At 40.5% G+C, this 26,351-nt stretch overlaps 2 protein-coding genes across 2 annotated transcripts; both read left to right on the forward strand.

Annotated features, from left to right (window-relative positions):
- The first annotated feature begins 266 nt into the window (after nucleotides 1–266).
- LOC119654548 lies at nucleotides 267–1,202 on the forward strand. The gene is made up of 4 exons (XM_038059993.1): nucleotides 267–427; nucleotides 494–709; nucleotides 777–899; nucleotides 957–1,202. The coding sequence occupies exons 1-4, from the start codon at nucleotides 383–385 to the stop codon at nucleotides 1,140–1,142; spliced, it is 570 nt and encodes a 189-aa protein (XP_037915921.1). The 5' UTR covers nucleotides 267–382; the 3' UTR covers nucleotides 1,143–1,202.
- Nucleotides 1,203–15,680: 14,478 nt separating this feature from the next.
- LOC119655952 lies at nucleotides 15,681–25,105 on the forward strand. The gene is made up of 3 exons (XM_038062155.1): nucleotides 15,681–15,775; nucleotides 23,937–24,272; nucleotides 24,332–25,105. The coding sequence occupies exons 2-3, from the start codon at nucleotides 24,231–24,233 to the stop codon at nucleotides 25,076–25,078; spliced, it is 789 nt and encodes a 262-aa protein (XP_037918083.1). The 5' UTR covers nucleotides 15,681–15,775; nucleotides 23,937–24,230; the 3' UTR covers nucleotides 25,079–25,105.
- The last annotated feature ends 1,246 nt before the right edge of the window (nucleotides 25,106–26,351 follow it).

Below are 26,351 nucleotides of genomic sequence, written 5' to 3' on the forward strand. Positions count from 1 at the left end.
ATGATAATCACGGCAGCTAACTTATACTTTGCCCTTCGAACAGATACATTTTCCCGTTTGCAGTTTTTTTGTAGTCACTTTTGCATCCTGGTACACATACCAGTGATCCGATAATCAACTTTACTAACTCTACGTTCGATAGGTCATGCATCACCAAGCTGGACTGAGTTCCCCGTGATAAGGCTGTTTCCAACGACAAGGTCACCATCCCACATGGGTTAACTACAAAATTTACATATTAGATTGCTTTATCTCTGATTCCGTCTAAAGTACACCATCGCATGGCAGGCGTATAAAAGACAAGTGGGAATTAATTACACGTATTAGTTGGATTCCGCACTGGAAGGCTGAAGGATCATCAGCAGTATTTCTCGCAATCACCATGGCTAAACTCGTTGTTCTAATTGCTTTCGTTTGCGCATTGCAAGTAAGTAAAGGGTTGGTTTCCATTTTCAGACAGTTTTCTTCTAATTGCTATCTCAAATTTGATTAGATCGCCACCGCTCGACATGTTCGCCGTGACGCTCCAGCCCCACCGACCTTCACTGAATTAACTAAACAGGCTGAAGAGGTCCTTGGAACATTGCACACCAAATTCTTGGAACTCGTCGGTGTTAGGAATGACGAAGAGTTGACAGCCACTGTCCAGAATCAAGGAAGGATTTACGCCCAAAAGATTCAGGAGTATGCCAAGCAGTTGGGCGATGAGGTAGAGAAATCTTACGAAATTCAGAACTAGATAGCTTTAAAGTGAATATTTCTTTGAACCCATCTAGGCCAAGGTTAACGCAGGAAAGGCCGACGAGGTCTTCAAGTCTTTCCAAGAGAAACTTACATCCACTGTTGCAGATCTCAAGTCAAAGAATCCTGAACTATTCGCCGATGCTGAAAAATTGCAGGTGAGTAGTCACCCCTTATGTCAAAAGTATTGATAATAACCACAATTTGAATTGCAGCAAAAATTCCAGGAGAACTTGAAGACCGTTCTCAAGGACACTGAAGAACTCAACGCTAAGCTCAAGGAAGAAGGCAAGGCGCTCTCAACTAATGCCGAACAGGTTCTGAAGCAAATCTATGATAGCACCGTTGAGGCTGCCAAGAAAGTTGTTCACGAAATCGACACCGTTGCCAAAAAGAACTAAATTCTGATGTGTTATTCAATAGATTATAGATTTGTAAGATTAAGAAACAAAAATAAAACATAAAAAAAAATTGAAACATCTTTTGCTAATGTTGGCAGTCCGTTTGTTGATTTTCAGCTTCAGTTTATGTTTGAAGAACAAATACCAATTTTCTCCTAATTTTCTGTAACTGGTCAAGCGCGCTGATTGTCTTGTTACTTTATTTAGATGGTAGACCGATTTAGATGAAGTCTAGTCAGTAACTCAGCAATGACTGGTCAAAATAAACTAATTAACATGTTAAAAGTTTCTAGATTATATGAAAAAAATCGGTCTACACGTGTACGCTTATGCACATGACAGTTTTGGATTTGATGATAGTGTCAGAATAAAAAAAAGATTGTTTTTGAGCCAGCTTACGTTGGACTGTTCACAACCAGATTTAATACCATCATCTTTCTTTTTTCGTATTTTGAGTCATAGGCTTATCAGGTGGTTCACAACGGATCATTTGAGAGTTTAATGGGGCATAAAAAGACTATCTAATTCAAGCGTGTCGGGGCCATCTGAGCTCTGTGCATTCTAGGGGAATATCAGCTATTGGGGCAACAATAGACTTTTAAACACAGCTAGTTATGAGGAACTTTATCAACCATCTTTTCGATAGATTTAATCATGGCGGCATGTCTTTAAGCAAACACGGAATGTGATCAGTTTATATTTGAGTTTCTTGGAATAATCTAGTGACAGGGATGGACGTTGATGAGCGACAGTATACTGGAGTTACAAAGCAATCTTTTTTTTCACAAATAGTAAGGATCATATCCCATAACGTGGTTGTGAATGGCTTATTACTTCATCCGTTAAGCTACTTCCTCTTAAAAATTTGATGGATAGAGGCGTGGTCCAATTAATTGGAGGGTCATCAAAGTTTGCCTCATCACATATTCAGAAAGTTGATGCAGACTTATGGTTTTCACAAAGAGAGAAAAGTGATAATTTATTTTTGCTTTTTTCCTCTCTTAGTTCCTGGAGAAGAGAATAACTTATTCCCAAAATACGGAGTTTGTTTTAATAAATAAAGTTATATCCAATAATGAAGAACCGTCTTTAATTTCAACAAAACCACTCGAACATTCCAAATTTGATTTGTTTTTCAAGATTCATTGACGAGCATAAAACATAAATATTGTTCCATGATTTGAATGGTTTGAGCCGAGTTTCAAGCTTATATCCTTGCTTAGTTAGACCCCAATCTCCCATCTGTTTTGCTGTCTATCTAAGTTTGGTAAACGTTGAGTTTATTGGCCTCTGGGCGTGATCAACCACCAGAATATTTACTAAGCTCATATAAAATAATAGTTAGAATGTTGTGATCGGCTCGTCCTTTTTATTACTATTAAGTAAATATCCTTTCAATAATTTCAAAGTTAAAATGTAATAAGTTACTCGACAAGCTGTCAGTTATAATGAGCACATAGCACTATGGATGCAGACAATATCGGGTATCATACATACTGGAAAATTGCGCCAAAGCACTATAAACGCCTCCAAAGCCTATAAACGTCTTAACCTAAAATGCAGTGTTTATATTTTATTGCATCCGAGGTGCAAAAACTCGCACACTGTGAAATTCGGATACATGAGTTGGAAGTCGGTCTAAAACGGTAGGTCCTTTGCGTAGAAAAAAAATTTAAGAAAGAACCGAAACAACAGTATAAGGTCTTGGTTTCCGACAATGGAGCAATCAGACTAAGCCTTTGGTCCTAAAGTAGAAATAACCAAACACAGATAGAGGGAAGCCAGGAAATATCTCCTTGACTCAGAAAAGATAATATATAATACAACACTATAATACTCAATGAAAGGATTGGTCAAACATAACTGAAGTAAAGTAAAGATGTTCTTCCTCGGAAGCCTCAATGATTACTGAAGTATCAACCGAGATTTCCACGGCGGTGTAAGAATTGTCTGAATTATGTGGAATTTTGGGCCGGGGGGTCAGCTTATATCAACGAAGTATCAACATTACGTTATAGACCAACAGCATCACGTGAATTTTGAGTTTATTATAATTTTGATAACGTATTGAAGTCAAAGGAATACATTGTTTGTAAACAACCCACGTAGGTGAATCCATCACTTTCGGGGGGGGATTCAAGATTGTGACACTTAATGACGCAAAATGACAACTTTATCAGCCTAGTTAAAACAGTGGGAGTGGTAGGTCAACGTTGTAGAGAACAAGTTGTTGAACGATGTCAGCTAGCTTTGGTCATTTTCAGTATTGAGAGGTATAGTTTCTATATAGTGCTTTTGCCGTTTGGCAAAGCAAGTAGAAGTTTTGAATGTATTTTTTTTTCAAAAGAATGCCATTCTACAGGATCTTAAGCTTAAAGTTCATCAATGTTAAAAGAGCTGGAGTCCAAAATTATCATTATCAGGTCTTCGGCTAAATTAAGGAGCCGTTGGGGGTCGGAAGTCGAAACTTTGTAATGCCGCTTTGTGGTGTGCAGGTCTAACATATACGATGTGCTGTACGCAATGGATCTTGTGAACCAAACCACGCGGTGAAAGCTGGGTGCAGTTGGACTGCAGTAAACGGGAAAGGGTGAGTAGAAAAACAAGATAGCCCTAATCTTACAAGTTGAGGATAGGATGATGTAGTAACGATTCACCTTTGTAAAAAGGTATTGTTATGAAACCAGGAAAACATCATTGAACCAGACGAATTAATCGACAATAGCTTCAGGAACGAACATGATTACTCTTTTGGATTTTGGAGTGTTCGTTCATCAAATAAGTCAAATACATGCAATGAAGGCAGAATGTAAGATTAACAACCTGCAGCTAAAAGATACCAAATGGCTGGGACAGCGAATCAATAATATACGTTGGCAAATAATGTGGAAATTTTTGGAGGGGGGGGGCTTAGCACGTTGAACTTTGTCGGTTAGCTTAAATTTGAGTCAATTTCCAAATTTTGGAATGCGTCGAGTGACATCAAGTTTGGTATTATCGTTTGCAATAAAAACTTTGCGTAGATATACAAAATGATAGAGCCCTGCAATGCTCCGCCCATTAACGCAGCTAAGAATAGTGCAATGACCTATCGAACTAAGGACCTTGGTTTTGTTGGTATCTATCTTCGGTACGATTCTGCTTGCCCCCTTCTCTGAATTCAGGGTCAATTGGCCAAGTTCCATGACTTCGTGAGTGGGGAAAAAAATATTATCATATCAATATTTTCATAACTAACTGAAGCCTCCACGCACTGATACCGAAAAAATGGAAGAAATAAGATAGGTAACAAAATGCAATCTTTGGACTGCGGGCTTAAAATTCCTCCCAGATTTGACTCCTTGTGACGCTTTGTGTCTTTCGCATAACATCTATTGGTTTCTTCGCAATGACATTTCTGCATCCCCGTTAAGGCTGCCAAATCCAATCCTTCTACGAATAAATGAAGAGCCAGTGAAGCGGTATTTTAAATTTCGCACTGCTCTGCAATGACCTGCCTCAGTGTTAATGTGGTCGATACAGGGAAATCTAGAGTGGAAATCAACTTGTGGATCAAGTTCGATCAGGTGTTTTGTGTATTTTGCTATACTGGCGACGAAAACTCTAGACAACCCGCAAAAGAATATTGATGAGCATATGTAAAGTTATTGTCCACGTTCCAAAAGGATTGGGTGAATGCAAGATTATGGTAGTGGATCAACGAATGTAAGGAGCTGAAAACTCTATTGATGGTTCCGAATGCTGGTGAGTGCGACAAATTGGATTAAAATATAGAAAGTCTAGAACAGCGTGCGTCATAGGAAAGGGAATTCTACCTTTGCGTTGGAACGAAATAAAATTTGCCGCAAAAAGCAAGGAGTTTCCGACCATTCTGCTGCACCTGTAGAATTATTATTTTCACTCATTCGTAAATGGTGGGAATTTGGGATTTTTCCAATAACTAAAAGAAAAGTATGATTGCATGGAAAGGCATCCGTATTGCAGGGGTATTTGCGTGCTTCATGTTGTTGCAAAGGTAACAGCTAACATAATCCTGGAACGTGTCAAGGAACACCTCAAAAACTTGATCAACAGAGAACAGACTGGACTCTTTGGACCATTTTAAAGCAATGTTCCCAGGTCAGATCTCTGTGGACTTAGGATCCGTTACTATCCTAAACAATAATTTAGTTTTAGCCTAGCTTAGGCTCAAACTATTGGCGGTTTTACTTGGATATAATTCGCATCCTTGTCGTGTTTTGCGAATATATAAAGGAGCGTTTTCCACCTGTCGCCACTTACGGTCACACTGCTCCCAGGGCAGAGGTGAGGCAGCGTCCGATGAGTTGTCTCTGCCCTGGACGAAACCGTTAGTCCCTGTTTTTAAATTTGTATGTCTTATTAGAAAGGACTTTCATTCCAAAGAGACAGTTCTTCACATTTTGGACCATATCGTTATATCAAATGTCCAGTTTGAGCTAAATGAAAAAGTGAGCACACACAGTGCTATATATAGCTTACAGTTTTTAGTCATTTCTATCAATAATACCTGGGATTTGATTTAAACAAAAAAAAATCATTAGATTACCTTCAGTGGTTGCTTTGCAATCAATTCCGAAAAATATGCCTGAAATTTACGCATGACGGTAGAAGACCGCCTTAAATTTTCTTATATTTTTCCAAATTACATTTTTAAATGGTTTGTAATGGGTACCATCATTTGGTGGTATAGTAGTTGTTTGTAACGCATTGTTACATTATTTCTTGGTAATTATTTGTGCGTGACACAATTATTTTATAGTTTTTTGTCATATGGAAAAATAAAAATCTTTAACCATGAAAAATTTCTGAAGTAAACACGTTGACTATTAATGGTGAATATTCAAATAAACCCATAGCATCCACAGTGAACTCTTTGGGGGCATTATAAACAGAATTAAAAAAAAATGTTGCAAAATGACGGTTGACGCCAAATAGTATGACCTTAAAAGCTAAAAATCGTCTATTTGTGTTCACAACAGAAGCACTCCTTTAGTGACTACAACAAAATAGATCCCGGATGCCAGAGTCTTAATATAATTAAGGTTTTTCATATCGATGTCCTGCAAAAAAAAAAACATTCTCAATCCTGCGATGATGAACATGCGGTTCGAATGATGCAAAGAACATGAAAACTGGACTATTAATGATTAAAATAGGTAAATAACTGGAAATAGCTGGCTAAATTGGATACTAGTACAAATCAGAGAAATCCGTGGATGACAAACAGTGGTAGTAAGTGTCTGTCCAATTGGTTCGGTCCATCATTAAACAAAAAACTAGATTTCTTTTTAATAATGAGTAATAAAACGTTAACTTTGATATCTAATATTTTTCAAGTTTTTTTTTTCTGATAAATCATTGGTGTGTGTGTGTGTGATGGGGGAGAAGCTTTAGCTTCTGAGTACTCAGGGTGTGTTGGCCATTGTACTCGCCATCCCCATCTAACGCAATATTCCGCATTCAGTAATGTATCATGTATCGCAGGATTTCCGTTAGGGGATGTGATGCTACCCGTCGCAACTGGAGAACATCGGCACCAAAGATCCGATGCCTGAAGCGTCCACAGGGGGGCAATCACATAGGAAATGATCCGTCGATTCCGCTTCTTCATTACGGGAGGGGCACGTATTATCTTGAATAATTCTTTCGAATCGCGTAAACTTCGGCTTCAAAAACCGTTGCATATTGTCCCAAAGGAAAAGCCCACTTCTCGTTTTTATTTCAAAGGTAGACTCCGGCTCCAGAACTCTGAGTGTAATTATGGGATGTTTCCAACGATTAATTATTTGAAATAATAAAAGGAGTTATATCTAAGTCCTGTAAATAAATATTTAATTACATTCTAGAATGACTTAGATATAAGTCCTTTAAAAATCTAATTTAGCCATAATTATAATAGAATAGTATATAGTATAAATTTAGACTAGTATAAATACAACTAATAAACCTACTGATGAGCAGACTTGTTAGCACTGATGAAGGGAACAAGTGGTTCCCGAAACATCGGTATTTGCAAAAATAAATATCTACACCAACTATTATTTAAAATCCAGAACTCTGCTTTGTTTTTAAGCCATCGGTGGAGAAGACTTCCCTATATCCCGCCACACATTTCTCTGGGACTTTCCAGTTCTCTCTCTTCGCTTCAGGGTAACTCCACATCTTCCACCAAACAGATGTATCGTAGGGATTCAGTACTCCCAGTAACTCTTCCAATGCTCTGTGCCCCCCCCCCCCCTTCCGTTATTTCCCCCATAGATCTAATCGAATTAGCTTATGAGCTGCTCTCGTTGTAGTGCTTTGCAATATATCCAGGGACTGAAAATTGTGTAGTGCATTCAGAGCTGCGCCAGATGTCGTGCTCATGGCACCAGTGATACTCAGACGCACAGTTTTTTGTCTTTTTGTCTCACCTCAACCCACCACACTACGGATGGCAACGCATATCCACATTACCACATGAGGCCTGAGTCCCCATGTAGAGGCAAAGGTCCGTCTGCGCAGCCCATGGAATTTCACCGGATCTTAATAGCATCAAAAACTTTGGGGAATCAATGAAACGCGACATTTTCAAGGAAAATGCAATGAATAAGATGCAGCGTAACATAGTAGCGATAAAATAAAAATGTACTTATTAAATATATTTAGAATATGCGGAGAAGAGTACGAGTTGTGATTGCAACAAAATTTAGTTGCACTAAACGTTAAAATTTTATTTTTTTTTCGAAGTTATGCAGTTATTCTAAGCATAATTTAGCTTTTTATTCATTCTTTGACAAAATAAATAATAATAAATAATTTGTACTAACTGTTAACGTCTTTATTCCTTTTCTATAAACTAAAATTGCTTATTTTTTCAAAAGATGGCTCTAATAATTTTTACACCCACTGTATTTTGTATCACATGATGTGCCATTGCACAAAATTGTACAGTTTCTTCAATGGCTGGCTATCGAGTTGCGTGGCTTTAGATGATAGCCATTGGGGTTGGCAAATCAAACTTTGCTATGAAGACATCAAAATACAATATTTCCCGGATTTGAAGCACCATAACTTTTTAAGAGGAGGGAAGGAGGAGGTATCCGCCGCTATTGTTAATGGTTTATAAGAGAGGCCCTCCTGCTTCTCCCTTTCTACACTCCTTTCCACCTGCGGGGATGCGGCTCAAAGTTAAACTCTACGATTATGGCGTGAAAATATTCCCACTTTAAGATGCCATATATTTTTAAGGGCGGTGACTGCCGTAAATCTTTACCAGACTTAGAGAGGGAGCTCCATCCCCTTCCTCCCACATCTCCCTCCCGATATTTCTGCCTTGCGGGGCAACATGACGATAACCATGATCAGAGTTGAAAAGGAAACTTTCTCCGTCCCCTTTCCCTCTGCAAATAAGTTTTAAAATTCAACCTTTATTTTCTGTCTGCTTTGCCTACAAACCTATTTTTTATCAAATATGCTCCATATATGTTATATATGAATATGCACATATGTAGCTTTAACTTCAACTTAATTAATCTTTTAATTTCAACTTAAATAATCTTTGATAACCTGTTCTCCAGTTTCGCTTTGCCTAAAAGGATTACTTTGGTAAATTACTCAAATGAGCTCAAAGTCCGAGTTCTAGCAGGAAAACAATGCTCGAAAATACAATTTACTCTGTTATTCTATCGTTTTGAAAAAATAACGCAATAGGGTTTTCCGCGATGTGCCTTCACCTCTACTCCATTACACAAAACATTCATTCCACTTGAAACAGATAAGAGGCAACAACAACTCAAGATGTTTCCATAGACGGTGTGTACTCAATCATGTTGAATTTACTTTCATTGATAACTTCTAAAAAAAGCTCGGTAAATACTGAATATATGTAGACTTATGTATGTTTTCGCATCCTATTTACTCCCCTTCCCAACAATTTACACTTATTTATTCATCGATTGAGATTCTCAGAAAATCGCAAGATTGTCTCGATTGAAAAAAACTACAAAGTACCCAGGCAAAGGTCAGTGAAGCTGCTTTCGTTTAATCAAATAATTGTGCCTTATTATATGTCCGCCTTACAGACACAGATGCCTCTTGGTTTATTTTTGAAGTAACTCGTCTTCGCAGATAGCGTTATCAGTACTGAACCCGTGAACATGGTAGTGTTTAATCAGCGATTATTGATGTGTCAAAGGTCTCACTTAGATAATTTAATTTAAAATGTGGTCAAGAGGCCAACCGGCACTTACGTAGCTCATAACTAAGTAAACTCCGAGCCCAATAGGTTGCTACTGAATCTGAATCTCTGCAGTTAGTACTCTCCTCACATTCGTCCTATTCGCATCGAAGAAATAATTCCAAGATGGCCCGAGTTGCTTTAATTTTCGTTGCTGTGTTCTGTGTTTTCCAGGTAAGGCTGAGGAGTTGATAGCATTTCATGATAGAAATTTTCTGATTTGTTTGAAAATTGCAGCTTTCCATGGCTGCTAAAATACGCCGAGATGCACCTGTAGAGGGAAACACAAGCGATATCGGTAAAACTCTCGAAGATGCATGGAGCAACTTCCAAAAGCAAATGGAGCAGACATTCACAAAGGAAAATCTTGACGTGAGTAGTTTATAAATTTTAACTTAAGCAAAAATTATCCAAGTTTTAGAAATGCAGACACGAACATAGTTTCTGTGTAGTCAAGCTGTGATTTGAGGTTGTAAAAAGCTAAGCTTGTAAGCTTGTCTGATCGCGTATCTCCCTCCTCTAGCTCTTCTATATTTGCAGCTCTAAATGGTCTGTAGAAAAAATATATCCTTATAGGACAAACAAGTGGACTTTTCCATGTAACCATTCCTTTCAATCGAACCCCCTTTTTGTGAGGATCTTGAGGAGCTTTGATATATATCTCCCCATAAATAGTCTGAATTGTTCCATTCCCGGTAAATTCCACTCTGTAGTAACATTTTAGCAATATATATGTTCACACAGAACTTCCTTGCGCGAATTTTTGCAAAAGATGTTGATATGGTTAGTGGAGGGGATTTTAAACATGAATTGACTTTATGTCTTTTTAAGTTTTTGTGTAAAACAAATTAAAATCGATTTGTTGTCTGTCTGTCACACACACTTTTCTTCAAAACGGCTAAACCGATCCGAATGAAATTTGGTGGACATAACAGGACAGGAAATCCCACGCATACAGTGAATGATATAAATGTACGTGGAATTGTACGTGGATGTAAAGATTTTTTTCATGGAATATAGTCATGTGGGGTATCAAATGAAAGTTCATGAAAATTAGTACTTTCTGAATCTGATATTAGTTTTGACGTGAATTGTAAAGCGCGCTAGTAAGGAGTCAAAATGTGCAGACTTAAAGTGAGACAGAATTCATTTTCGGAAGCTACCCAACCCAAAAATCCGAAAAGAATCAGGATGGTGTGCTTATATGAAATCTAGGCCTCAAAATATGTCCCATTCCGATATCTGCTTAAATAAACTTACTAATAGTATACTACCAACTTTTAGAAATTTACTGAAAACTCCCTTAAGTTTATACTAGTAGTACTGAATTTTGCAACGGCATAGAGGACAATATTGTGCATACGCATGCCAAGTTTCATGCAAATCTAGTAGGGCCAATTCAAACTTATCAATTTCACGCGAATTTACTGCATCTGAAGCCATGCAAATAAGTTGCTGACGTCATAATTAACGAGAATTATTGACATTCGAGTCAAATCTTAAAGTCCCATTTATGCAGAAGCTACTTCTCCCCAGCCCTTTCACCCTTTGCTGCTTTTAGGTGAGCTATTTTTTAGATCAGTTTTTGGTAAACTAATGATGTTGAACTCCTGGTGTGGAACGTATGGTGTTATAATCGATAGGGTACTTTGCAAAGCAAATTATTTGAGTAAATGGCTGCTGACGCAGTTGAATTTGAAATAATTTCACATGTGCAACTGCTACACACTCAAATTTCCGCACAAAACCTTTTATACCTGAGGCGTCCTTCCGGTTCCCCGACTTGTTTTCGCTAACGTTTTGTTTAAGTTATCTTCGCGGCATTGCCTCAGGAATGCCTGTTTGCTTATAGTCGTCCCCCCCTCTCTAGCACTCTCTGAGACGTACCAAATTATGCGGAATTTGAGGACAAACAGGTGCAGTAGATGCGCATACTTTAAAATTACAAACTTTCTTATATTCATGGTAGGAGTTCCTGTGAGTCTTTATTCTCATGCGTTTACAACTTGATTCAGATATCACCTAGTTGATCTTTTGGACCTTCTCTTTCCCATTTTCGGCTCCGCTGCGTTACTGCATTTACTTCGGGCAATAAAGCAAGGATTTCCAAAACAATTTTTAACTGTGAAATTTAAAAGTCAGAAGTTTCCGATTATGTACTCCAGGAAGCTACTTTCAACAAAAAGAAGTTCATCAAATTTCGTCTACTCCATTTTCTTTGGATTCCGTCTTTGTATGTGTGTTAAAGTGAATTCAAAGTAAAGGTGATCTGACTCAACAGCACCCACCAGCAACTACTCAAGCTGAACATCTGTAAATTATAGATCGTTGGAGCGTTGGCCCACTGGCCCGATGAACGTCATGAGACCAGCTGAAAAGACGAAATCAAATCGCTTCTCCCTTCCAGAAGTGTATTTTTTACTTAGTGTTTCTCCTACTTGGTGGAGTATAGGACATCCGCATAGTCAGACCGTGCTTTAATTTCACTATTATCAACGGTGCGCAAGTGATAAGCTCACAACAGCGAAACAAACACAAGAAGAACACAGACACCCATGATGACTGGGATTCGAGCAGAGATTGGGAGGCTAACGCTCTACTCGCTCAACAATCGCGCCGTCATATTCATCATCATCATCATCAACGGCGCAACAACCGGTATCCGGTCTAGGCCTGCCTTAATAAGGAACTCCAGACATCCCGGTTTTGCGCCGAGGTCCACCAATTCGATATCCCTAAAAGCTGTCTGGCGTCCTGGCCCACGCCATCGCTCCATCTTAGGCAGGGTCTGCCTCGTCTTCTTTTCCTACCATAGATATTGCCCTTATAGACTTTCCGGGTGGGATCATCTTCATCCATACGGATTAAGTGACCCGCCCACCGTAACCTATTGAGCCGGATTTTATCCACAACCGGACGGTCATGGTATCGCTCATAGATTTCGTCATTGTGTAGGCTACGGAATCGTCCATCCTCATGTAGGGGGCCAAAAATTCTTCGGAGGATTCTTCTCTCGAACGCGGCCAAGAGTTCGCAATTTTTCTTGCTAAGAACCCAAGTTTCCGAGGAATACATGAGGACTGGCAAGATCATAGTCTTGTACAGTAAGAGCTTTGACCCTATGGTGAGACGTTTCGAGCGGAACAGTCTTTGTAAGCTGAAGTAGGCTCTGTTGGCTGACAACAACCGTGCGCGGATTTCATCATCGTAGTTGTTATCGGTTGTGATTTTCGACCCTAGATAGGAGAAATTGTCAACGGTCTCAAAGTTGTATTCCCCTATCCTTATTCTTGTTCGTGTTTGTGTTTGACCAGTGCGGTTTGATGTTGTTGGTTGATTCGTCTTCGGTGCTGACGTTGCCACCATGTATTTTGTCTTGCCTTCATTGATGTGCAGCCCAAGATCTCGCCTGCTCGATCTGGATGAAGGCAGTTTGAACGTCTCGAGTGGTTCTTCCCATGATGTCGATATCGTCAGCATAGGCCAGTAGTTGGGTGGACTTGAAGAGGATCGTACCTCTTGCATTCACCTCAGCATCCCGGATCACCTTCTCGAGGGCCAGGTTAAAGAGGACGCATGATAGCGCATCCCCTTGTCGTAGACCGTTGTTGATGTCGAATGGTCTTGAGAGTGATCCTGGTGCTTTTATCTGGCCTCGTACATTGGTCAGGGTCAGCCTAGTCAGTCTTATTAATTTCGTCGGGATACCGAATTCTCTCATGGCCGTGTACAGTTTTACCCTGGCTATGCTATCATAGGCGGCTTTAAAGTCGATGAACAGATGGTGCAACTGTTGTCCATATTCCAACAGTTTTTCCATCGCCTGCCGCAGAGAGAAAATCTGATCTGTTGCTGATTTGCCTGGAGTGAAGCCTCTTTGGTATGGGCCAATGATGTTCTGGGCGTATGGGGCTATCCGGCCTAGCAAGATAGTGGAGAGTCATATTACTTTCCCAATAAATGTGTTGACTATTCCCAGTACAACTTACCAAGAATTCTAAACCACTTGATTCTGCGTATTTTACTAGACGTACGCAAAAATTACGTCGACGATGGGCACAGAAAATCATCCATTAGATACACAGAGATAACCTCTTGCCATTAACCTGGTATTGTAGGAAGATCGCGACTGATTTTTGATCGTAAAAAAATTCCAGCCCCCTTTACCGTTTCTCATGGCTTTTGTACCAGAATGATATAAGGGATTCTGGAATTTTGTGTCAGTAGAAAGGAGGAGGCTTTGGCATGGTGCAAGTTAATTTGATCAATTTTTATGTTTTTGACATAATCGTAGTCTTATTTATTATGAGAAGCATCCTGCGTTCAGTGTTCCAGCTTCGTCTTTTACGCAAACCATTCATTTATTGTCCCCTAATAGCTTACAAATCTTACAAATTGCCATCAAACTAGCCCCGTTCACGATTCCAGTTCTTCTTACTACCAGTTCTCCCGTTGAAGGTTTTAGAGAAGGTTCTACAAGTAATATTTACCCGCGTACAGGGGTTCTCCCAATGCATGCTTTAATTTCTGTAGAAATTGATGAGACTCTCTAGTTTTCTAATGTCGTTGAAATTATATCTTTCCGCGTCTACTGTGGCTTAGGCTCTTTTGGTTCAGTTCATTTGGAAAGCTTATTATATGTGGATCTATCTTCTATCTATCAACTTACACTGACCGCCAGAATTTATCGCTGGGATTGCTTGAAAGATCCACCCTAACCAAACTCATACTGTACTTCAAATGTAAAAGTCCATCGTGGAAACGTTTGTTATCAAATCTTGGTTTCGATTCAGGTAACACAATTATTTTGAACGGATAGTCCTGCAGAGTGTTGAAGCTTCCCTCTGATATCTTCTCATCTTTAAAGAAATCCGCGAAAGGCAAAGTTACAATTTACACATACGTCCCTATCTTTCCATCTTTGAATTACCAAAGAAATCAGCTTTATTGGTATCGCTTACATCATCGCCTTGTGACACACCGGCCTTATCTATACAGATAGACAGTGGTCTGAAGCGTTTCAAAGCGTTTGCTTTAACTAGTGTCTTTATCTTTCGTTTTATACTGACAGAAGAATCTGCTGCGTTGAGTGTTGGTTTCCCCAAAGGAGAAGATTCTGGTAGACAAGATTTAGCTCGCAACCCCCTTCCTCTGTGAAAGCAATTCCTCCTGGTCGTATCTTTCTACTTTAGTCTTTGATTTTCTAGAAGATTTAAGCAGTAATAATGCAGATGGGGTTTTAAGGAAGACTTTGGGAGTGATGTCCATCGGGCTCCCAGCTTTCCTCCTTAGAAAGACGTTGTACTCTCATTTGTAGCTAACTGCGCCGTAGGCACTTCGAAGAATTTGGCATCGAAATTCAGAGTATCCCTTAGGGAACATGAGTTTAGTAACGATTCCAAAATCTGCACTCCGCCTGTGACTTGGTTGCTCAATATTGCGCGTAGATTCGAGCGCTATATTGTTTTACCATTTAGAGACCACAAATCTGTAGTTTCATTGTTTATGTTTTGCAAACAAAACCTTATTAAAATCGGTTCAATGTCTGTCCGTCTGTCTGTCACACGCACTTTTCTCAGAAACGGCTATACTAATTAACACGAAATTTGGTGTGAAGGTGGGAACTGTGAACGCCGAGACATGCAGTGAGTGATATCCTTCTACGTTGAGATTTAGCCGGGGTCCCCATACATATAAAAAGGGGGGTGTAAAATTCTTTTGCACCGAATATGGTCATGTGGAATATCAAATGAAAGGTTTCGATTAAAACTTTTCGAAGCCGGTCTTAGTTTTGAGATTTATTAAAAAGGCTTGGAGTGCGAGGGGCGGAAAGTGATGAATTCGTTATGACTTAGTGAAATTTCTTTTGCTTAGCCTTGTCTATTCACCTTTTTTTGAGTACTCACTTAGTAAGCTTGGAATTACCACAGCGCTGGTAACATAGCATAGAGAATTCAAGTCCCAAAATCTCAAAAACCTTTCTGTCTAATTACCTACGCCAATTCTGAAAATTTAAGCTGGACAAGATGCAATCCAACATCATAATATTGAAACGTGTTCATTTTCCTACTATAGCTATTACTATGGAACTTAAACATTATTTTATTCATTATATTTACAGAAATTGGCTAACGAGTTCAAGGAATTCGGAGAGAAAGTTAAAAGCGCAGGTACTGACTTACTTGCCAAAGTCGAAAAGAAAGCGGAAGAAACGAAGAACTAATTCTGACTGAAGTGTTCTGTAGGAAAAAGATATAATAAATTGATTCGATGTGAATGAAAACAACGTGAAGTAGTGCTAAGGAAGGAAAAATAGAACTCAAAATACAATTTCAAATATTATCAAAAATATTATGTTTCGTCATTGTCTTGCATAAAAATTGTAAGAGAAAAGGTAGGTTTCATGTTTGAAATGGACAAAATACTTCACAGTATTTTTTATGGGTTTTTAAGGCGCATAAGAGTTATCCCTATCATTCCAAGCCTCCCTTAAGAAAATATAAATAACATCTTCGCAAGCGGTTGCAAGTGAATCGGTGTTCATAGGAACTGGAAAGTCCTAAAAGGTGCTCATAAATTGATTTTGCGTTGACAGCTTCAGAGATTGGCGTTGGACCATACATCGTACCATCGTCGAGGAATCAGATCCCCAAAAAGTCACTGTCTTCGGAGAAGACAGCTTACTACTAATCGCATGCTTAAAGTAGTCAAAATGTTCTACAACTTGTCCGTTTTATTCACCAGACCTGAAAATTTTCTTAATTCTAAACAGGAAAGAAACATATAAACTGTTAGAGGCTGTTCCATGGTCCAGAACGAATAATGTGATATCATTTCACCCAAAACAAGTAAAACTTCCTTAAATCGAATTAAATCGGGGAAGAGAACCTTTTTTGGGGTTTTGCATACATCAATACCCATCCAAGGTCAAGCATTTGCCGATGTTTAGTTCCAGGACTTATACATCGCCAAGTATGTAGATAGTGTAGTGTTACATTTGAAACCGAGATCTATGAACAACATCGTTGGAGATAGTACATGATTGCGATTCACCTTTTAATAGTACATCAACCACATCTACGCGCTATCGTTCATGGTTCGCTCAAATAAGCTGCAACTCCTAGATTTTCCCAAATCCTTGCACTCCTTTTCCACTTGTCTACGCCATGTGCTTCTGGGGCGAACCACAGGTCGGCCATATTGGCATAATGAATTCAACTGCATGGGGTTGTCAACAATGGAGTTGTAGCTCTTGCTTCATGTATTTCCTATCCGTTGCCACTAATCAGAAAATGGAACTCGCCCACGGGTAACTGGCCGACCAAGTCGACCGTCGTACGAAATAGTATCAGACCAAAGAAGTGTTGATGAAGACTTAGAACTTTTTAGTGACAGTGATGGTTACTTCCCATGTGCTACCCCCATATATGCAGAAAATGTTTTCCCAGCGTTTCACAACAAAGCTGATCTCGAGTAAATTATTCAAAAATATAATGATCGCCTTATGCAACACGTTCTCAGAGTGGATTTGAATAAACAGAATTTTTGATTAATAAAACAAGCATTATCACTGTCAGTGGCAGCGACTTGCCCACAACTGAACGATTTAAATATTTCGGATCAACGTTATTAGCCAATTGTGAACTGCAACCTGGATGAAGTGGGTGTTTTTTGAGATCAACAAACGCCTAATATCGAAAATTTACCACAGTGGCGTCCGCGCTGTCGCCCTTTATAGGTCTGAATGTTGGTCGACTGTAAAAGACAACGAACGGTCTCTTGCGGTAATGGAGACGAAGATGTTACGCTGGACCAGTGGGATAACACGCCATGATCTCATCGGAAATGAGGATATCCGCGATCGATATGGGGTGGCACCGGTCGTGGAAGAATTGCGAGAGAGGCTTCTTCCATGGTATGGTCATGTAATTCGAGGTAACAAGAATTCACTTGCCAAGATTATTCCAAACATCGAAATTGATGGGAAATAACTAAAAGACTGGCCGAAACCACGATGGCTTGATAACGACTTGAATGCCTCGCGACTCCATCGAAATCAAGTCCTTGGCCCAACGAAATGACGTCTCCGCTTCTGAACGGGGCAAAAGAGGAAGAAGAAGAAGAGGTGCTGCAAATTGAGCTGTGTATCTAGAGCTACCTCGGATATCGTGCTCACAACACTGATAATACCTAGATTTGCAGTTCTTTACAAAGAGTCTAGCTTAAAGTCAAGACCCTCTTGCCTCACCTTAACCCACCACAATACGGATGCATAGGCATTTGCCTATGATATCGATGTGTATTACGTGATGCCTAAGTGCCATTGTGCCTTCGTGTGGTTAAGGGAATGCTGGACGCATGTGTTATGAGCATAGACATGCACGCATCTGAAGATGTACGTGTATTGGCATGCCTACACGCAAGCGAGTAGTTGGTGACAAAAAGCCAGCGAGTAGTTGGTGACAAAAATCCAGCCAGTGGATAAACATTTTCTATAAGCAGGATACCCAGAAATGAAATTAAACATGAAATGGGGAAAGGACATAAAGTTACGGAGGGGGGGGGGGGGCGGTCAATCGGGCTCTCGGTCGTCGCTATCCAATAACCACAGTGCCTCTTTAGTTGGAACCTTGGCTACTGTATAATGTACAAGAAAATGCCTAGAACCGGCTCCAATGACAGACCTGCGAAGAAGGAGCTCCATTCTTCGTTGATTCCCGTCCATATGAGCACAATTTCCTGCGATTGAAAGCACTTATCCCCAATGGGAAGTCCGAAGCGGAAGCATAGGGTACGGAAGAAACTCTGACATCAAACCGCCCAAGCAATATTGAAGGCAACCAATCAGGTTTCACACTTAGTAAAAAGATCATAGCTCAAGATGAAAGAGGGATGAAGACACCGTGCAAAAAAGTTGGTCAGGCGACACAAGTTCAAAACACGATAGAAACGGTTAAACAAATTAACAGGCCAAGAAGCCCCGAAATGAAAAAAGAACTCAACTCCCAAAAAAGTGCAGCACGTGAGGCGGACGGCTGAAGCTGCCGTCAAAACTCACGTAGCTAAAGTTTCGGGAAAAGAGAGTGGATCTTTCAAGGCGGATATAGATGCCTGATGAAAGGTGGCACCTCGAGGAAAGATCGGAGAAAGATAGGACCGGAGGTGATCCTCATCTGCAAACAATGGAATGAATGATACGCTGAGATTGTCAGGAAAGCGAAGGCAGATGTCCAACTCACCAATCCGAGAGACAATGTCAGCCGCATTAAACGGTTCCAGAAATGAGACTAATGAGGAGCTCAAGAAATCCGAGGAAGTAATTGCGAAGAAACTCTTAAGCTAAATCGGACAGGAAGCCAACATAAGGACTAGCAGTTCGGAGATCACTGTAGTGTGCAAGGATATAGATGAGATCACCACGAAGGAGGAGCTTCGCAAAACTTGGAATAGCAATTCGATCTTATCGAACTGCAAGAAACGGCGGTGAAAACGCTAACGAAAGCCTATGGTGGAAACCAAACCGCCATCATCAGCTTGCCAAGGAGAATAAGTATAAGTTAGGTTATGTATCGGCTTATGGCAGGTGGCACTAAAGCGACACTTTAGATGGCAGCAACGCAAAAGATGCAGAATGGAAAGTCATAACAGCAAGGACTGTGGAGATGACTCAAATCGTTAGCTATAGATAAGGCAGGTGGGTATGGACCACCGGCCACCGACCAATCGCAGGTGGTGCAGAACCTATTCTCGCAAACCATCCGTGAAAAAAGCACCAACGCGATCATAATTAGTGAGTCATATCGAAATAACGGTGGTGTCATTTGCGTAAAAGATTAATTTGCGCTATGACCTTGGGGAGACCTTCCAGGAAATAATGGAGCACCTGAAGGAAGACTTCAACAGAGTGAAGGTGAAAAAAATTTATACCTACAAGTGCTATGCTTCACCCAGCGCTGCTTGAGCAAGTGCTAAGCGCAATGATTTTGGATGCAAGAGAACATAGCCGATTAATCAGAGCAGATGATTTTAATGCGTGGGTTCCTTTCGGAGGCTGACTAATAGACACACGAAGTACAAGTATAAAGTACATCGAAGAAAACATTTGGGCAAGCAAATGACTAAATCAACACTGCTTACCAAAATGGGGAGGAAATCGACCTTCAAACGATGAAAATACAAGAGGTGGCTGGGAGAAGCACTCCTGCTCACCATGGACTGAATAAAAAAAAATACTGACTATCCAGCTCAGATCAACAAACTAATTGCAGAGAAATGTAGAGCACGCAAACTTTGGCAATGAAACCGTAACATACAAGTAGGGAATCCAGAGCTGGACGAAGTAAAAGGTTTGGTGTGTTTCTTATATAAAAATATTTGAATGGGAAGTTGTCCCATCTGTACCTAGCACGTTTTTCGATTAGGTAGGTTCGGAGAACGAATCCGCGAAAGAAATGACCACCTTCCGGCACCTGTTCTCTCTCCTTTTCATTAAATGTCACAACTGAGGCCAGCTTTGAAAAATACGAGACACATGACTATATTCGATGAAAAAAATTTACATCCCCTTTTGCATGTTTGGAGATCCCCTTAAATTTCACATAGAATGATGTAACTCACTGTATGCGTGAGCGTTCACAGTTCTCACTTTCCTACTAAATTTGATGTCAATTGGGACAACCGTTTCTGATAAAAGTGCGTGTGACAGGCAGACAGACAGAAAACCGTTTCAATCACCTGAAGAACGTTATCATGGATACGACCACAAACATACTTGGCCCAATCCGCAAAAGGAGTCGGAACAGCTGGTTTGACAATGAATGTAAGTTAGCAACGGAACGGAAGAATGCCGCATATCGAGTAATGTTGCATTCTCAAAGAACGCGGGCACGTGCAGAGACTTATCACGAACTCCGTCGAGCGGAGAAGCGACCTCACAGACGGAAAAGGAAGCCTGGGAGAACCAACAAGTCTGTGAACTAGAAAAGTACAGGGAGCAACCGCACCAGGCGCGCAAGTTTTCCCAACAAGTCAGCAGGATGAAACCTTATACACCTCGATGCTCATCCTGCCGAGACAAAGAGGGAAATCTGATTTCCGACGGAATGAGTTGAGTACTTTGATGAGCTACTGAACAACCAGAACATCGGCGAGTTGGAGGTTCCGCCAACTGAAGACGACGGACAAATACTGCCACCACCAAGTTTAGGAGAAACAGTCCGTGCAATTCATCGGCTAAAAAATCATAAGTCGCCAGGAGCCGATGGAATTACAGCCGAATTGGTTAAATATGGAGGCGACCAGTTACACCAAGTGGTTCGTCAACTTGTGCTCAAGGTATGGGACAGCGAATCAATGCCTGACGATTGGCAACGAGGCATTATCTGTCTCATACATAAAAAGGAAGATATCACATAGTGTAGCAATTATAGAGGTATCACGTTGCTGAGTACCATCTATAAGATATTCTCCACTATCTTGCTAGGCCGGATAGCCCCATATGCCCAGAACATCATTGGCCCATACCAAAGAGGCTTCACTCCAGGCAAATCAGCAACAGATCAGATTTTCTCTCTGCGGCAAGCGATGGAAAAACTGTTGGAATATGGACAACAGTTGCATCATCTGTTCATCGACTTTAAAGCCACCTATGATAGCATAGCCAGGGTAAAACTGTACACGGCCATGAGAGAATTCGGTATCCCGACGAAATTAATAAGACTGACTAGGCTGACCGTGACCAATGTTCGAGGCCAGATAAAAGCAGCAGGATCACTCTCAAGACCATTCGACATCAACAACGGTCTACGACAAGGGGATGCGCTATCATGCGTCGTGATGCCGAGGTAAATGCAAGAGGTACCATCCTCTTCAAGTCCACCCAACTACTGGCCTATGCTGACGATATCTACATCATGAGAAGAACCACCCGAGACGTACAAACTGCCTTCATCCAGATCGAGCAGGCGGCCATTGGCACGAGATCTTGGGCTGCACATCAATGAAGGCAAGACCATATATTTTGGTGGCAACGTCAGCACCGAAGACGAATCAACCAACAACATCAAACCACACTGGTCAAACACGAACACGAACAAGAATAAGGATAGGAGAATACAACTTTGAGATCGTTGACAATTTCTCCTATCTAGGGTCGAAAATCACAACCGATAACAACTACGATGATGAAATCCGCGCACGGTTGTTGTCAGCCAACAGAGCCTATTTCAGTTTACAAACGTCTCACCATAGGGTCAAAGCCCTTCCTGTACAAGACTATGATCTTGCCAGTCCTCATGTATTCCTCGGAAATTTGGGTTCTTAGCAAGAAAAATTGCGAACTCTTGGCCGCGTTCGAGAGAAGAATCCTGCGGAGAATTTTTGGCCCCCTACATGAGGATGGACGATTCCGTAGCCTACACAATGACGAAATCTATGAGCGATACCATGACCGTCCGGTTGTGGATAAAATCCGGCTCAATAGGTTCCGGTGGGCGGGTCACTTAATCCGTATGGATGAGGATGATCCCACCCGGAAAGTCTATAAGGGCAATATCTACGGTAGAAAAAGAAGACGAGGCAAACCCTGCCTAAGATGGAGCGATGGCGTGGGTCAGGACGCCAGACAGCTTTTAGGGATATCGAATTGGTGGACCTCGGCGCAAAACCGGGATGTCTGGAGTTCCTTATTAAGGCAGGCCTAGACCGGATACCGGTTGTTGCGCCGTTGATGATGATGATGGAAGGCTGCAAAAGAAGACTCAGACAACAAATTCCACCGGTTAAACAGGAAAATGGATAGGATAAGGCAGATTTCTCCGTGAAGCATCTAGAAGGTACTTTCCAGCGTTTAGATACACACGCGTCTAGATACTTAATCCCAATAGTATATAGTATAAATTTAGACTAGTATAAATACAACCTTAATGCCTACAGATGACCAAACTTGTTAGCACTGATGAAGGGAACAAGTGGTTCCCGAAATATCGGTATTCGCAAGAATAAATATTCACCCCAACGAAAAAGAAACAACAAGTTTTTATTATTTCAGTTAATCGCAGTGACAAAAGTGGACCATTACCCTATACGTCAGGTAAAACTAAATGAGATGAGGACAGAAATTGAAACAAACGTCTCTAAAGCTCCTGGCTGTAAACTTATTACAGGGAGAATACTGAAAGTATTGTCAGAAAAGGGTTTCATCAAGCTGTTGCTAATAATGAATGCAACTTTCTGATTAAAATGGCGCAGGGCAGTGTCTTGGCCCAACATTGTTTCTTTTGTATACCTTTCTGTGATGAAGCCAAAATAGCGACATTTGCGGATGGCACTGCTATCCTTCATCATCATCCTCACCCTTCAAGAAATGGAAAATAATATTAAACGAAGCCAAAAACAAACAAAAGAGAATCCAACTAAAATCATTATCAACGGACAAGGCGTGCCTCAGGCGAGTGAGGATAAATATCTAAGTTTGACATTCGATGTTAAACTCATTTGGAGAAGACAGATACAGACAGACATACTGGCTGTCGGAGAGGAATTCCCAACTCACGGTCGATAACAAGTTGCTAATTTACAAGCAGATCCTTTCCCAATCTTTTCCCAATAAAAATCAAACTCAAATATGTAAAGAAAGCTGCTGGATGGGGAAATCTCAGTTGTCGCTTGGCGACTCCCACACACTCTCAGGGAACGTGAACCCTGGCTTATCGCCTTTAGAAGATTTCCACCTCTTTACACGGAAAGACCGCATGTAGTTTTTTCTTCTATTTCTTCCACTATGGGAATTATTGTGCTCTACTATCTGGCTAACTGACACTAAGTGCGGTCTTTCCACTGAAGTGAGGAGAATACCTTCCTCGGATTTTTCCAAAAAGAACATGAATCTAATGAGGCCCCCTAATCCGCGCTTCGGCCGCGATTTGATAGCTCAAAAGCTTGGTGTATACTACGGCAGGATGGTGTTCGAAGGGAGCCTGTAATGAGAGTAATATCTAAAATATACCCTAACCATTATCCGTGTCTGAACTTGCAACGGAATAGGTTAGGTTTTCCACCTAGGTATATTATATATTAACAGGAAATTCATTTCGTTTGCTTCTGCACAGCATTCGGAAGTTGGTCCTCCTGATGCAGACAAAGTATATCAAATGACGGAATACGAGTAGTGGTGGTCTATCTATCTGTCAGTTAATGATTGAGTTTTTGACTAGGACTTTAAATAAAGTTTACTTTTTTATAATTTCATTTAAACATGCATGATACACATCCTGTAAAACACATTTCACATCTACATGGTTTTTATGATCTCTATAATCTCAGCAGAGTCATTTATTCATTTTTAAATTATTTTATCTCAGATTGTAATAAAAATTGTACGCAGAATAAGAATGATGCCCTTGATTGTTCTTGACACTGATCTAGCCACTTAAAAAAATATTTTTATTGCAGCAATGTAATTTGGTGACTTGTAAAATTAAATTATTCAATTTTCCTAATGTCCCGAGGCACGCCGCAATTTTTCTATTGTGTCATATTTCGTCTATTATTTACAGGTCATTTGGCGTGTAAGCACATTCATGTGAAGGCCACTATTTGGTACACACGAACGGCGCCTATTTGGAATGTTATCTGTTTTGAACCACGTATGGGAAAGATAGTTGTTTTTATTAACACGGCTAAGCTTGATCCGAAGAAAGAAGGTGGAATCTCTTACAGCTGTGGATATTGATTCCAACTCACGTTCTAGGAAATACGATACCTCCGAAATGAAGTATTTAAACTTAAAAATCTTAATTAGTTTTTAGTTGCAATTGAAATTCGAACTTGTGATAAGCGTAACAACAATTATGATAACTGTGTTTGTAATCTTGTATTTATCCTCATATACGGTAAGAAAAGAACGTATGCCTTCTTCGTTCACGACTAATATGTATCTAACATATGACAGGGCGTATCTTCTACACCCACCGACGACACCAATTTCGAGGACCCTTCCTACCAGTCACGAAAATATGCAATAAATACGGGTCAATACATCAGACGCGAATTTAAATTCATTCCCGAGAAAGAAAGTTGGCAACAAAAATTCGCGGAAACAATATCAAAGGCTGTTGAAGAGGAAACCAAAGAGGCAGACTATTCACCCAGTGGTCAAGACGACGTCGTCCACAAAGAAATTTCGGAAAACCCTACTGACAACGAACAACCACTGCCCCGCACATTTATTTCCCCAGAAGCTGAGCCGCAAGTCTATGTGTCAAAAGGAGATTCAGGATGTACCAACGATACAACTACCTTGAAACCTGCTAATTTTGAGTTCAAAACGGGTATCATGCATGTTCCTCCGCATCCTCAAGAACAGCAATACTCTAATAACGAGAAAGGAGAGATACTCATTCACAGACCTGCGCCCATTATTGTTAACCGACCTCCAACCAAGGTATTAGTTAAACATCCACCTTTGATTGTGAAGCCTGCCCCGGTTATATTCCATCGACCTCCATCCGTAATAGTCCGTCAAGTTTTCGTTACACCAAAGCCAGAATCTATGAGAATGCAACCTGTCTATGTGAAAATAATAAAACCAGCCCCGGAGAAGATATATATCAAAGAACAGATTTCATACGGAGATAACCAAGCTAACGGAGACTACTCTTCTAAACAGCGTTATTACCCTAGTCAATATAATTTTTAAAATCATAATTTATTCAAAAAGATTTAGTTTTCAAAAATAAATAATTTATTTGCAAGCAAGAAAGTTGGGAATTTCGTTGAAATTGTTCCAACAATCCTTCCTTGTCTATTCATAGAACGTATCTATATCCTAAAATCGACGCTGTGAGTTGGGGTTGAAAAATATACTCAAAGTATTTCCTAAGGCTACTAAAAGGGATGGAAATTTGTGGGCGAACTTGCGAACATTTCATTGCTACGAAAACATCAACAACGTTTCGAATACAGAGCTCATGGTTCCTGGAATGTGCGCACGCTCCTCTACAACGAAAATGACACCCAACAGAATGTTTGCTTTGTCCAACCAGGGAGAATTCCAGCGATATAAGCTGGACATTCTGGACCTATATGTGGTGTGACTCACTTGGAGAGTATTCCTCTCTCTCTTGTCATGACTACCACTGCGCTTTTGTACTATGGAAAGCCAAATAATAGTAGACGATTACTGCAATATGCCTACTTTAGGCTTTCCCCCTTTTTTAAAAAAAGGTAGCAGACGTGAATTTGGTATCAAGCAGTTGCTGTCGACTAGCACAAGGCGCGCTCCCTTAACTTGGGAGCCTGTTTCTGACAGAATATTGACTGCACGATTCCGGTCCAAAATTAAGAACCACGGAGATCTCCGATATAGTGGAAAAGGATACTTTTTACGAGCAATCGGGCATGTGACGGAGGCATGATCTTTGTGGCCGCAGCAAAAACAGTAACTTTTACCACCTGGTCATTGGTGGCACATTGTTCTAGTTCGAGACTTAACCTAAGGCCACAAAGTTAGCTGGGTTTCAACTGACCGGCAAAGAGCATCTAACCAGATCAACCTTGCAATTGAATTTAGGAGTTGTCTTGTGAATGTTCGTAACAGAAGAAATGGTGACAGGGACCTGACCTGATGGTCGTTTAACTTTGCTTCCGTGTCGCTACTCATCATCATCAACGGCGCAACAACCGGTATCCGGGCTAGGTTTGCCCTAATAAGCAACTCCAGACATCCCGGTTTTGCGCCGAGGTCCACCAATTTGATATCCCCAAAACCAGTCTGGCGTCCTGGCCTACGTCATCGCTCCATCTTAGGCAGGGTCTGCTTCGTCTTCTTTTTCTATCATAGATATTGCCCTTATAGACTTTCCGGGTGGGATCATCCTCATCCATACGGATTAAGTGACCCGCCCACCGTAACCTATTGAACCGAATTTTATCCACAACCGGACAGTCATGGTATCGCTCATAGATTTCGT

This window comes from Hermetia illucens, chromosome 4, assembly GCF_905115235.1.
Source record: "Hermetia illucens chromosome 4, iHerIll2.2.curated.20191125, whole genome shotgun sequence".
In the NCBI taxonomy this organism is placed as follows: Eukaryota; Metazoa; Arthropoda; class Insecta; order Diptera; family Stratiomyidae; genus Hermetia; species Hermetia illucens.